Here is a 15,174-nt window from a genome sequence, read left to right on the forward strand (position 1 = left end):
CGGAATAAAGAGGCGGCATTTGTTTTAGTCGGCTGTACGAGCTGCAGCGTTGAGTCTTGAGCCCGGCTGCTTCCCTCTCCTCGCTCCCTCCCAAAGTGACCTCTCTTTTTAACTCCTGCTAAAAGCAAAGAGCGAGGGGAGACTCATTATAACGAGCACCATGCTGTTTCCAGAGTAGATAAACGTTGGAAGGAGGGGGAGGATATGAATTATCCTAAAACACTAAAAGAAGTAAATGGAATAAGCATTTATGTAGCAAACCATTAGCACCATCCGGTTAAAGAAATGAACATTGCAATGTGGGGGGAAGAAAAGGTGAAGTCAAAATAACAACAAAAAAAAGCATATATTGAAGTGGACCCCCCCCCCCCCGCGGCTCTGACAAACACAGCCGGGGCGTAAGGACACGGGGCAGAGTCTTCAGAGCAGCCACATGGGCTCATGTACTCAAACACTGTTTTTATTACCAAGCTCTAAATTTAGAAGAGGACTTCCGTCTCTGTCAGAGGGGATCCAGCGAGACAGACGAAACGCTTTGTCTTTTACGACCATGAGGCGAACGTGATAGTCCGCGAGAGTTCGTCACCGTTAACGGGGATCTGACAAGAGTGCAGCGGAGAGCTGGAGGAACACGGAGATGCACAAACATACAGTGTATGAAGCAAGCAGCCACAGAGCACATGTGGGTGTTAGCATGAGGCTCCACAACTCTGCAGGGAGCATTTTGATTTATTCATCATCTCCGCAACTATGGTTTATTTTTATGATACATATGATTTTTATGATACATATGATTTATACATACATCTGTATATATATATATATATATATATATATATATATATATATATATATATATATATATATATATACATACATATACATATACATATATATATATATATATATATATATATATACATACATACATACATATATATACACACACGTGTGCAGTTGTGAACGTAAAAGCTGATTAATCGATTAGTCAATCATCAAAACTAATAATTTAGACTAAAGTTATTCATGTAGAAAAACTGATCTCGGGCTCTCAGAAACTATGATGGCTATTTCTTCCTATGAATAAAAGAAAAAGAAAAAAACAGACACGCACACGATTAGTGAGAATATGAGAAATTGTGAGACGACTTCAGACATACGAGTCATGCTCCCGACAACCCTGGTTCCTACGCTTCCCACAATGCAAATCTTTCCTTAAAACAGCACGTAGACGCAGAAGTAGCCCCAGAAGACATACGCCACTGTTTTCACAGGTCGTCTTTTACATTGACCCCTTTAAGTATGGCACTTCTCTTTTAACGACCCGGACACTAAAAGCAGCTCAAACACGTCCAGGTACCAAAGAGTTGTCAACCTCTAACATGTACTATGATGTCAGAGGGATGAGCAGCTGTTTGTAGTAAGTACGTACACATGTAGGTGCATGCACAAGTTCACCCAGACAGAAGCCTGCACACAGATCGTATCAAAGGGGACGCAGTCGCCATTGCACATGAGAATTGGTTCTCAACTGATTTTACCTGGTTGAATAAAGGTCTAACTTTAATAATAATGACGAGATCAAGTGGTTTTGATGCCTTGACTTCGGAGTTTTGGCTGTTGTGGAGATTTTCTATTAAAATGTTTATAACTGTCTCAAACAGAAACACATTGCGAAAGGTTTAAAGATCTAACGCCGCGGAAGCGACCCTCAATCACAAGTCAGCCCCACCCTAAAGCTTTCCTTGCTTTATGCTTTGACTCTTTAATAGGACCATAAAAACCAAATAAACATCAGGATGTGTTGAAGATTTGAAACTAGCGATTGACATCATAAATAAATTGATGGAAGTCGAGTCATTTTCTCATGGACTTCTATAAAATCAGACTTATATTCGCAACCAGAGGAGTCGCCCCCCTGCTGGCCATTCGAGATAATGCAATAGTTAAAGGCACTTCTGCATTGCCTTCACTTTCCAGAGCCAAAAGGATGCCGCCTGGCCTGCATGCTGACAACTCAGCGCATGAACACGCACGCCATGCACACATAGACAAGTACGCACACTCGCTGCTGCTGCTCCTGGCCTTTCATTTCACCTCACACTCTGAGCTTTGATTCCTCATAAATAGCTTTAAAGTCTAAAAAAAAAAAAAATATAGGCGGCAAAGCCAGGTATGTTCTTGCTTGAAGCACGCATCGCTTACGTGGAGGGGAAAAACTGTGGCGCTTTACCGTCACATCAAACAGAAAATTGTCGATGTCGTCCGTATCCTTTTATACTCGTTCCACCTAAATCAGCGTGGCATGTGTGGTGTCATGGGACCTCGGTGAGATCGGTTTTATATAAAGCTGATGCTGGTTTGAATGTTTGGCTGCATTTTGACTGATGGATCCACCGGTGGGTTTGGCAGGTTGAAAAGGTTAAAGAAAGCCCAGCGCCACATGAAAATGTTCAATTCACACCCCGACACCCACAACCCCCACGGGCTGCTCTTCACACCCCCGTTACACAAATACACACTGAACTGTACGCAAATGCACACACAAAGCTTAAGCTTTAGAAGAAGAAAGAGATTATTTTATTACGCTGCAGAGATGTGTGGTATTTTATACATTATTTTATGATAATTATTATTATTATGACCAAGGAGGGGATCTTTTGCTTATATGACAGACGTGGCTAAGGTTTACATTGAAACTTAATGTGTCATCGATTTAAATTGTGTCATCGATAATGTGCACCGTTTCAATGAATAGTTGCACACATGAGTCCAAGAAGAGACATTATTATGAATATTATTCCTGCTATTCTGCCTTTCTTGCAGGGAATAAGATGAATTTCAGGGTGCACAGAAGCACAAAAAAATGTGCGCTGGCATGTACGCGCGCGCGCGCACACACACACACACACACACACACACACACACACACACACCTTGAGGTCTTACCTCAGTTAAGCGCCTGAGTCTAGTCTTCTTGTCCCCTGCAGTGCGACGCTAACAGAGCCAGAGTTTCCTGCGCCGATATCGTCTCTATCAAACATATGTTGTCTGTGAGCAGAGGACTTTATTCTGTCAGGGGATCTATTTTCGGGAAAACCTGCAACTCTATATCGACAACATTGCTCCCCCACGGTTGGGTGGGCAGACTTCTTTTTTGGGGCTGGAGAGGAGGGGGGGTGGAGGCTTTCTTTCTCTTCTGCCCCATGGTGGTGGAGGCAAGGCGGAAAGGGGTGAAGGGGGATTAGAGTGGCTCAGGACTGGTTACGGGAATAGAATACATGCGCCCTCCCCTTAGGACACTTACATGTGACCCGTCAGAGGGAGGTATGCCAGCTGTGTCTTGGGAAACCCCTTGACGCTCTTTTTGTTTTTTTTAGAGAGGGCTTGCACTCAAACTTTTACAGACTGAATGTGGGAAGAAAAAAAACACGAGGACCGTTCAACACCAAGGGCTGGAAAATGCGGCACAACGTACAGCGCGAGCACCGAAATAATGACCTGCTCCAGCCGAACAACGCCGCTCCGTGTGCTGCAGGTGTTGCGCAACACGTTGTGGAGGACATTGGAGTGGTACATTGAGTGCGGTGGGGGTTTCTCATCTGCTCGTGGGTGTAAGATTCTGCACAGAATTGATACTTGTGATTATGTGTCCTGGCCGCTGGCTGCAGTGGACGGCGATATCTGCATTTCTTCAGACGTGTAAAAAGGACGGACGGATTAATACTCCGAAATCAAATGCAAGGAGTCACATTCAGGGAACACGTAGTGCTCTGGTGCAGCATCACGAAGACGCAATAGTACTCATGTTTTCTGGAAGCTTTTGCTGCAAATACCAATTCTTGTCCTTTTCGATGAATTCACTCATAATTCTAAAGTTGATTGATCAACAGAAATGCAATGTATAAAAAAGTATAAACAATAAGTGATCAGCCTTGTTGTTATGAAACAAAACGAAAAATACAATCTCATCATAAACGTATCAAATGATTGCCGCTAGTCGGCTTGGTTTGGGCGTCTGACTCAACCCTCCTTGGTTTTAATAGAAAGAACAATCCCTGCAGCAGAGCGGGCCCTTGTAAACCATTAGTATGCACTGGCAGCACACATGGTGGTGAAACAGAATGAAAGCCGTCCCTCGAGTGAACAGAGCAGAAAGAGGCAGGAGGAGCAGAGGAGACGGTGCAGGCCTCTGCTTAAGACGGGCTTAGCTTGATTCAGGGAGTCAGAGCACAGACTTTGCTCATGAAGACACTTCAAACGGAGACTTCAAATCCTGGCTGGCGCACCACTCCTCTCCGCACAACCCTCATGTGGAGCTTCACTTGCTTTTACAGTTCAAGGGCACCTTTTCCAGGACGCGGAGAAAGTTATCTTCACAGTTTTCCTGCAGAACGCCCCGACAGAGTGCCTTCTGCCAGGAAAATTAACACTCTGCTTCACCGCAATTCTTAAAAAAAAAAAATCAAACTTTAATTTGCTTCAAGGCAGGAAAGGATTGTCTAAAGATGTGAGTGGACCGAATACAAATCCTGCTTTGACACGTGACCAGCTGCCTCCTGACAAGCGAGGACAGGGCTCAGGGCACCATATCATAAGTGACATCACAAGATGATAGCCCCGTGTCACATTTTTGCCACCGGACACCTCGTAACACGATGGCTTCCTTTGCAGAGCTAAAACTTATCTCAGCGTTGGTAGGAACGAGCAGGAACTTTCTCCTCGTCCCCCACAGTGAGTGTGAAAGAGTCTAATCCGGACACGTATCGGCAGAGATGGGAGTGGAGGAGGGGGGGATTGGGTTTCAATTCGGGGTGGGGTGTTTGTGGGGCCGCCCTTCTGAGACCCTCTGGGTACATATTCACAGCAAGACACCCTTGGGGATCAATTACGCCACTGTTAAGAGTTGGAAAGGCACCTGTTTGAACATGCTCAGTTCACAAACTAGAACAAATCAAGAGAGGGTGAGACAGCTTACTACACACAGAATAGCTCAGACTGCGGCTCAGCTATTTGCAGACAAACAGACGGGTCATCTGCAAATAGCTTCGTCCCGTAACAGTGAATTTAAAGTCCTACTTGGGCTGAGGAAACGTAAAGGAACGCTTGAATTGAGTCACTAAAACATGTGTCAATGTGACTTAAGGAGCCCTTCGGGGTTTTCCTGTAATCAAACAAAAGGCTATGTTCCATATCTGCATCCTGTTCACATACACGAGACAGACGCCTTGTTAAGTAGTGCTACGAGAGGTCCAAAACTCCTCAGGGAACCTTTAATAATCCACATCTCGAGCTACGCTTCAAATCTACTGAGATGACCCTTTGCTTAGTGCCGCCCCCCAAAGCAGACTGGCCAATCATAGCGTAGCACTGGCCAGCTCCGACCTGGGTTCGAGAACTAACCGGCTGAGCTCTGCAGACTTTTTAAAAAAATGTTTGGACTTGTTTTGCATATTTAAAGCTAGTCGTGGTTAAGCGTTGTGTAATAATGAAGCTCGTTACCCGGAGAGGTCGGGATACATCCTTCAAAAACATAAAGTACACCCTTCTGTCTGCCTGTCTCCAATATCGCTTTTTCATTTTCTCCAAATTACACCATAGTAATTCAAGGAGTGCAGTTAGTGACGGTTGACGGGCGCTGAGTTAGCTTTGACGGCCTACTGGAGAAGCAGAGGGGGCGGGGCTAAACAAAGGGTGTCCACAACAAAGAAGGGGGGAAAAAAAAACCCTAATATTAATCAAAAAGCTTTCAATATAGCTTCCAATTTGTGATTGTTGGAGAATGTGACAAAAGAAACAGTCAGCCCAAAAACCCATGAATTTCAATGGCTTATTAATGATCTGTAACTGAATACAACAATTACATCTTAACCGTTCATAAAGCCTTTAGTGGCGACATGTAAATCCTCCCGAGGTCTGCCTCGCTGCGAAACAGCTCCCCGATTATTGTCGCTTAGCTCTAATAGAGCACTTTCTCTCCCCTCCTCCGGTGGATAGAATTTAGAAAGAGCAGACATTATTCGAGACAGCTTGAAGGTTTCCAACACTCGCCCCATGCTGTGACACAACAGATAAAATGAATCATCGCAAGCACTGCTGGCGCTTGTGTGTGTGTGTGTGTGTTTTGACAGAAACTTTTGTCAGTACAAAAAAAAAGGATATAAAGACTATCGGTGGCATGAAAGGCAGCCAGCCTTACAGCGGAGAAGTGGGAATACACAGCGACGTGCAGCTGTTGTCTCACCTCAGCGTGGCTGTTTCTGTGTTTAAGTGTTTTTGGCATCCATGAGAGAGAGAGAGAGAGAGAGAGAGAGAGAGAGAGAGAGAGAGAGAGAGAGAGAGAGAGAGAGAGAGTGTTTGTGCATGTGTGTGTGTACGTAGAGGTTGGGTTGGCGGCATGCATATGTGTATTTCTAATTTCTCTGATCTGATGTGTGCATGCATGCAAGTGCACAACTGTGTCCATTTGGCTGGCTGTGTGTGTGTGTGTGTGTGTGTGTGTGTGTGTGTGTGCGTGTGTGTGTGTCTGAGCACAAGGGCTGTTTTTATAGGAAACAGGCTCCTGTGGACACTGCACTGCCGACCACTGGCATTTTACAACCCTGGAGCCACTCGCCTCACTCAGTCTTCTCCTCACTACATAAATCCTTGACAGAGGGTTTGAATTGTCTCTCTCTCCCTCTCCCTCTCTCTCTGCTTTGCTCTCTCTTACTCTCTCTCTCCACCCCCTCTCCCTCTCGCTCAGAAATAAATCACACTTATTATTTCCGCACCTAACTTGTTTGGTTGAAACAAACTGTGATGCATTGGCCTGTTTGGTTCTCTTCATTGTGGGTGTAAATCAAACTCTGGTTTTGACAAAACAAAAGAACAAAACAAAAAACATTCTGGTCAACTTCCGAGCAGCGCGGTTTGTTTTGGCAGTAGTGATTTTAGCTTGGATGACAATTAACTGCTTTTAACTCTGTGCTCTGGCCGTGAACTGTCATTAAAGTCAGAAGTGTATGAGTGATTTCTGATCAACCGGGAAAAGGAAAGGTGTGCTATGCATGTATAGAAATCTTTTTTTAAAGATTCTTTTCATCACTTCTCAGGCACTCCATGGCCTGTCGGTGCTATCAAGCGTCCACTTAGTTATTCCATCATGAAAGCTGTTGGTTTTACTGCGTGCCAAACATTAAATTAAAGGCCCCTGCTCTTCTGCTGTCCAAGCACCCAGACTTTGGACTATCTAATATCTAATATATATCTGCAATAGCATTGAAGTTAGTGGGGGTAATGCTTAGCAACAGCGACACTTTATTAAAAACATCCATCTACAAACTCCCGCACAACTGGTGCAGTGTAGTCTGAGTCTCACTTATCGAGTTGTGTGCATCTTAAACCTTTCACCTTTTTTATTTTTATGAATGAAACTAAGATTTGGTAATGGTTTTTTTGGACCAATTACTCTTCCTCTTACCCCTTCAGAAAAGCAGAGCAACCTCCTCTGCCTTCATGCACCGGCCTCCGCCGCTGTAGTCACGCTCATGTAAGTCACGTGTCTGTCAAGTGAATAATGGGAGCGTTTCCATTGTCCATTAGTAAGTCCTCCAGCAATTAACTGCCCATCCATTTCCTTTGTCAAATAAGCGATCAGCATTTCCATTGTCCGACTATAAAGCTTAGTGTTCCACCGGGGTTTCCACTCTCCACTGGTGTGTGTCCTTTAGTGAGTCTTTGAAAATTGTCCAACAGATTGTCCGCAATTCGTTCTCTCGTTACCGCCGAGTCGTTCCTCAAACTCACGTTTTCTGGCACGTGGACATTGCTTGTTTGTTGCGACGAACGGCATGATTACACGCCGCGAGTCACTCCGTATTTGTTCATCACCGAGCAGATAACTGCTAAATTCTTTTTCTTTTTGTTCTTCTTTATTTAGATTGCTGTTTTCACTCGAGAAGCATGTCACACAGGCACCGGTACGCTGCTGGTTCCCCTGCTACTGACAAGGCCTATTGATCAACGCTTCAGTAATAATCAGTGTTATGCAGGGAGTAATTGATTAGCTCTTCAAACAAGAGGTGTGGACTGATTAACACCAACTCTGGCAGGATGTAGGACGTAGGATGTAGTTCGACAGTCAACTTTGACTGGATCCTACTGATCTGGTTTTCAGTTCCTCGATTGAGTTCCTCAGTGTATGTAATGTTGTGTCTTTTTCCTGTTGGCTTTTCTTTTGGACATGCATCTCTTACTCCAGCTTTGCAAACGTTTCACTAGCTGGTTTGTGTTCAACACAGTGAGCATGTCGCAAAATTGTGTCGCTAAAAAGAAAAAGAGAAGCATATTTTCAAATGCACCGTATACATGATCAAAGAATGGGTCCTAAAAGCCGGCAAATCCCACATGTTTTAATCAGAAAAAATGCTTCATTCAGAATGAGACCTAATACAGAGTACCGTGATGGACTATGACGTTTACATGAGCCATGTCAATTAAAAGTGGAATATGAGTTTGTGTGTGAAGGTTGTCAGTGTTTCCTAGTGCTGTTTGGTCCATGTGTGCCTCTTCTATCCTGCCCTTTGCAGTTGCTGTGTTTGGAGACGTCCGTAACAACGCTGTGTGAGCGCAGCTACAGGATCTGCAGGTATGGATAAAGTGGAATTAGTCATGTAGTTCGTGTAAATACACTTCGCAGGCATGCCACCGCGACACATGTCGATACAAGACTGTGTTGAGTTGCAATAAGATCACACCGCCAGATGCATTTGACAGCCCTATAGGGATTATCCCGAGCTTTAAAATAAATGTCTGCCCCAGAAGCATTTCAACTGCAGCGTCGAGAGTCGGCGTTCAGTGGCTGCTCTGTGAAACCTAAACCTAATCCCACTGTTTCTATCCCTTATAGCCGCCACCTCCAAAATGGTTCGTCTCCTGTGTGGCCCCCACGCAAGTCAGGACATACAGACGTGGCACTGTATACGATGTCTGCTCTCATATGTACGGCCGAGTGTCTGCTGGGGAGGCAAACGGCGGTCGGGAAAAAAAAACAACCTTCGGAAAGTACCCGCGCCAAGATAGCTACATGACAAGCTCTTCATGGGTTGCGTTAATTAAATACTGTTGTGTTGTCATTCGCTGGCTTTGCTTTTTGGGCTTCAGTGTCTTTCAGCAAAGCAAAACTTCAAAATAAAAGCTTTTTTTCAAAATAGGAAAAGTTTGGATAACGAAACAATGCGGAAAAACAGGCCTCAACAACAGCAACAGCAAAAAAACTTCCACTATCTCACAATAAAATGTTGAAATAAAAGGTATGTTGTTAAAAACTAGCAGCGTTTGGTCGACAAGGATCTAAGAACTAAGGATCTGTGTACTAAACTTGTAGAGAAACCCAAGTAAATTAATTCTACACATTAGTTACACTTCCTTGAGCTACGTAGCAGTACTGTCAGGGGGGAAAAAGTGGTCTCTAAAACTGCTCCTAATTGCTACCTGGAGACAGCTTTGGCTAAAAACACTCTCTCTCCCCCCCACATCCATTTGAGGGCTGATTGACGTTGGAGAGCCTTAACTGTTCCCCTGGGACGCTACACACAGCCTCTTTGTGCGTCCATTAGAGCCATGCCACCATGATGTCATGCAGAGCGACTGCAGCGGGGTCCATCAAAGACCACAGCGGCGGCATGGACCTTTACTGCTCCCACACAGGAACGGGCTGAGGCCCACTCCGCTCCACCATCTCTCTCTCTCTCTCTCTCTCTCTCTCTCTCTGTTTTTCCCCTTCATCTCCAAGTGTGTTGTGCTCAGATATCCTAGCGACCCTCGCCCAAATACGACGTGCCCAGAGCTGGCGCATGACATCACCATTGCCGCTCATTTTGAACTTATTAAAGCGCGTTATCCAGTTCTTGTAAAACATTTACACCTTTTTTTTTTTTTTCGCACAAGGCGTTTCTTCTGTGCTCCGCTCCCGAAACACTCAAGCTTTATGTGCATTTACTAAAGCCTAAAGCACATTGAGGGACACTAGAGGCCTATTGTAGGTTAAGGATTCTCAGCAAGGCTTCAATGGGAGAGCTCGGAAAGCCAGAGGCTTGCAGACCTGATGCAGTCGGCATCATGGTCCGATGATAAAGACCCCTCACCCCCTTTGCAGAAAATGACAGCCAGACAACTCTCGCCATTGTCATTGGAAGTGTAAAGTGAGTTCCAACCCTGCGTGTAATCCCTCCCAGCTGCTCGGGGGAGTTGCGGTGTCTGTGATCGAGAAACGGTCCGTATCGTCAGAGAGTTCAAGCCCACGGACATGACAACTGATGGGTCTCATCCTATTGGATATGAGCTGTGGCCTGCATCGTCTCCCCCCACGGGGAAACAGTCTCCTTCATACTGTGCCAGAACGAAATATAGTGGCAAAAAAAGAAAAGTATGCAACTTTCGCAAACATATTCACTTCAAAATGTGTGCAGATGCCTCTCTGATCTTCAACAACAGCCAGCAGATAGCCATGATGCGAAAATAAAGGACGCGACGAACTAGGAAGTACGCAAACCGCGGTATGCTAGTGCGTCTGGATGCTCGGGACAGAGCTCAAGGGGAAGCACTGTTGTTTGAGATGCAAGAATTGGCTGACGATGAAGGGCTGTTTCCCTCTTTACATGTGGTTTGGCCGTCAGACGATGTGAGATTCCAGCAAGAATGAGAGTTTTGTTCATCCATTCTTCTGCTTTCATCATGTTGTCATTCACGTCGTTTGATGTGGGGGATAGTTAAGGCCCATTGTTTTGGGTTTTTCATCGGACATCCCCCCTAGTTTTGATGAGAACCAGAGAGAGTGAATCGGATTTCCACCTGGATGTTTACATTTTCGTGCATCTCAAAGTCTAAAAGGAGACACTGGTGATTGTAGGTGATGTTGGACGAGATATTCTGGTGATGAGAACAGCTTAAAAAGATTATTTATTTATTTTATGACATGAGAGCTTTAGGAAGTAGACAACTGTGACAGGTGTGTATTTGTGTGTGTGTGTGTGTGTGTGGGTGGTTTCAAAGGGCTGAGCTGTAACTTCGTTCCGATCATCGCTCATGAAAGACGACGACTCAAGCACAGTGTTAGGAGCGAGTGGCGTGTATAATTAATGAAAGTAGCGTAAAATATAGTTGTAATAATATAAAATGTGTCTTCGTAGGAGGATGTGTAATCGGTGACAAACACTGTACATTAAAAGACACTTAAAACTGTCCTCATATCTGCTTACAACTACATAATACTGTCTTTTAAACAATGTTTTTAATGCTCATAGTGCTTACTGCTTTTTGTAAATGCTTAACACAATTTATTTTGTCAAGCAGATAAACAAAAAAGGTCCAAAAAAGAAAAATACTGCAAATAACTAAATATCTAGTGAGAAAAATATGCAAAGGCCTATCAGCAATATTACAAGCTGCTTCATACGCAATTCAGTTGTTAACCCAAAACTAAACAGGATGAGGGAGGTTATCGTTTCCTCTTGCCCGCAGTGTGATTTTGAGAAGTGAGAGATACTGATTTACCACACACTGACTTATGGCAACGGGTGCAGAGCCTTAAAGAGGTGGTGCCCACTTCCCCAACCCCCACTCTTACCCGTCTATGCTAAACCGGAAAACCGCGAAACTATCGATACTGAAATCTTTTTTTCCGACGCCTTGACTTAATTTCAGGTTCACATGTTGCCATTATGAGTCACATCCCTGTGTTCAAATCTAACAGTATAGATTGCAATTGTTTTTTTTTAACTAAAAAGTGGTGTCAATGGCCATTTCCCATTACCCCAGCTGTTTAAGCGAGTTCAAACAGTGCAGCCATGTCAAACATGCCCTGTAGCACAAGACTAAATACATGCTGTAATAACTGTACGGACAGCATTACAAGTGTCACTAGACACAAACAGCTGTTACCTGGGCTTCATACAGCTGTAAAAAGAGGCCGAGAGGTAGCGAGGATAATAAGTACACAGATAAAAACAACTGAAGCTTTGATGATACCCCTAATTCATACTTATTTGCATGGTAAACTAGTACTTGTCAAAATGTTAAAGAATCACTAAAGCTCCTGTTAAAGATGCATTGACGTGAGACAGACTGATCAGCTGTAACGTCTGCTAACTTGACAGCCATCCTGCATACAGAGTACGCTGCTGCGGGTCAGCAAACAGCAGCGCAGATGAAAGTGTTGGAATTAAAAAGTGTAAAAAGAAGGAGGAGAAAAGGAGCGAGGGTGCGCGGGGAGTTGTGGGGGATTTCGAGCAATGAAAGACTCTGTCCGCTTTCTGAAAGTGCCCCTAATCCATCCATAACTCCATTACATGTGGGACACTCCGCCGATAAGCCCGACAATAGCGATGAGAGAGCCCGTCCCAAATAGCATCACGTTGCCGAACACAATTATTCGCAAACACAAGAAAAAAAGGGGGCAGCCACTGCATTTTGCAGGGGGTGGGGACAATTTCAATTTTAGATATGGCTCCAGACGGAAACTGGGCCACTGCAGGCTTTGATGTCTTAATTGTGCGTGTGTTTTTTTAAAATTTGTATTATTCATACCAGGGAAATTGAGGCTTATTGATGGAACCAAAAAAAAAAAACAGAGAGGAAGAGACAGGAGATGGAGATGACGTGAAAGACACAAGGAATAAGAAACAGAGGAAAGAGGGCCAGCGAGAGAGAAGAAGAATGAAGGGAAAGAGGAGACAGCTGAAATATGGCGGGAGGGAGTGATGAATGGGCCTCAGACACAGAAGAGAGAGTGACAGAGCAAAGTACTCTGGAATCCCTGCTGAATGGCTCTTGATTAACTGCGACATGGGGTCAAAGCAGGGCCTCTGTCTGCTGGGGCCTGGCTTAGGAAAGCTATACGTGTGTGTACGCAACTATAATTTGCACGTGAATGGTGAATACGGTTTGGAAGACGTGACGCTCAACCGGTCGCCTGGTTGGTTTGTTTATGGGGGGGCGGCCTCATGAAGCCATAGTGGAGGCTCCATGTAGCTGGTAAGGCCACCACTTTAGACATAATTCTTTGTTTAGTTAAAAGGAAAAGTTCAACATTTTTGGGAAGCGCGTTTATTCCCTTTCTGACCCAGGGGTCATTGAGTCTGTCGAAGTGATATCTTAAACTATATACAGGGACGTCACCCATTGGTTTGCGAACGTTTTAAAGCCTTGAGTTCAGCAGTTCATACATTTTTTTTACCAAGTTAAGGGAAATAACAATAATTAGACTGCGGAGGAGTGACATATAGACTCCATAAAATGACTCTGGTAAGGGTACCAACCTGTCAATCACCAGGTATTCCCGCCCTAAAGCATACTCCACTTTATGGTCTATTTGACTCGAAATGAACTCATGTTTACTGAAGTAATAAATCAAGAGACAAGTAGAGTCATTTTCTCATAGACTTCTATATAATCAGACTTATTTTTGTCACCAGAGGAGTCGCCCCCTGATGGCCAGTAGAGAGATTGCATTTCGCATTGGCTTCACTCTGCAGATCCAGATGTTGCCGCCTGGGCGACAGCAAGGAGATGGCTAGCTTAGCTTAGCATAAAGTGTGGGAGGAAGGGGGAAAAGTTAGCCTGGCTCCATCTAAAGGTTTAAAAAAAAAACAACATAAAATAGACCACAGCCTAAAAAGCCTGAACGTGCAGCTGCTTCAGTAAATACACTGTTCCCCTGTGTGGGTCTGTCACAGGCCTCACCTGGGGGCTGACGCTGGGGCCGTATCCCATGCCGGGCGAGTTCATGGAGTGGGGACCCATGGGCGAGCTGATGACGGAGAACGGCGAGCCGAGGCCGTTCATGGGCGAGCTCAGCGAGCTGATGGGCGAGTGGAGGGAACCCGAGGGCCCCATGGACGTCGGGCTGAGCAGAGACGGGTGCATCCCCCGGTGGGACGTGGGCGAGCCCAGGGGCGAAGAGGTCAGCTGGCCCGACGAGTCTGTTCAGGAGGGGAAAAAACAAACACAGTGTGACATTTAGATTGGCTGTTGCTGTGAGGTTTGATCATTTTCACTGCCATATGACATCTTTAAGAGGATTTTGCAGGATTAAGGGATTTCTTTTTCAGATGCGCATTGAGACTGTAATTACAACAACCAAGTGGTTTACATACACCCTTCGATTTCTTTTTTTTTTTTTTTTTTAAAAAGGACATTTTCACACTACCGCTAATTTGAGCATTTCCTGCGCAACGCCATTGACACAGAGGATCCAGCACATCTGTGTGAAAGCGGTTGTTAAAGTGGAGCGCTGTTCAGGAAAAACAGGACAATTTGGACAAAAGCGCTCGAGACAATTAAACCCAGCGGCTCATTGCTTCCTCTCATGCAATGTTGCCTTATCGCAAGTTCTCCCCTCAGGGAGCTATGAGGATAGGATGTATATCTATAATGCATGTGGTTGACGAGTGGGGCAGAGGGCCACGGGGACTTAAATATACAATATATAATAACAGCTGACAGGGTGTCAGTGGTAGAGCGGCCCCTCGACTGAGCGGGCCGTCCTCCCATCAACGAAGTAGATGTGGGACGGACAGAAGTGCGGCGGTGTGTCACTGACAATTTGGGCAACGAGGGAGTGGGAGAAGGATGCACGTGCACCGATAACAACTCCCTCCCCCAGTCTTCCATTCCATTCTCGTCCTCCCACGTCCATTTTTCTTCTTCTTATAGAGCTTTATCCTTATGAGTGTTTTATGTAGGGGGGATTGATTGAGGATCAACAGAAAATTAATCTATGAAAAGCAGATTTTCTTTCTTCTTGTCGTGACAGTAAATTTGATATTTCTGACTGTTGGTTGGTCAAAAGAAGACATGATGATGAAAACGATGTTTGGTTGCAGCACTAATTATTTTTTCTTCAATACTTTTCACAGGTGACTTGTTATTTCAGAGCAGATTCATGGAGCAGGAATGCATCAGTGTTATGAAGTAAAACATTTCTTTTAGGTATTTCAAAGATTACAATTTTTATTGTATCCTTTTCTCAATTCAATTTCCAGACATGTGTAGTATGCACTATAAAATGATAAATGCCATGCTTGAATAATGTTTTTTCCCAATCACCTACCCCTACAGTTGGCATAAGTAAACTTTCATAAGTGCACATGCTCTCCTCTCATACGCTGTCCAACTTGGACCCTACAGCTTTGC

The 15,174-nt window shown here is 44.6% G+C and overlaps 1 protein-coding gene across 2 annotated transcripts in view; it reads right to left on the reverse strand.

The window, feature by feature from the left end:
• rxraa (retinoid X receptor, alpha a) overlaps window positions 1-15,174 on the reverse strand; it is an 86,296-nt gene that overhangs the window by 20,540 nt on the left and 50,582 nt on the right. For both annotated transcript variants that reach the window (XM_068573577.1, XM_068573576.1), the window contains exon 3: window positions 13,723-13,961. In XM_068573577.1, coding sequence (XP_068429678.1) covers window positions 13,723-13,961 — 239 coding nt within the window. The remainder of the gene's footprint in view (window positions 1-13,722; window positions 13,962-15,174) is intronic.

This window comes from Clinocottus analis, unplaced genomic scaffold (genome assembly GCF_023055335.1).
Source record: "Clinocottus analis isolate CAN_PGR_092001 unplaced genomic scaffold, fCliAna1.0.p SCAF_13, whole genome shotgun sequence".
Classification (NCBI taxonomy): Eukaryota; Metazoa; Chordata; class Actinopteri; order Perciformes; family Cottidae; genus Clinocottus; species Clinocottus analis.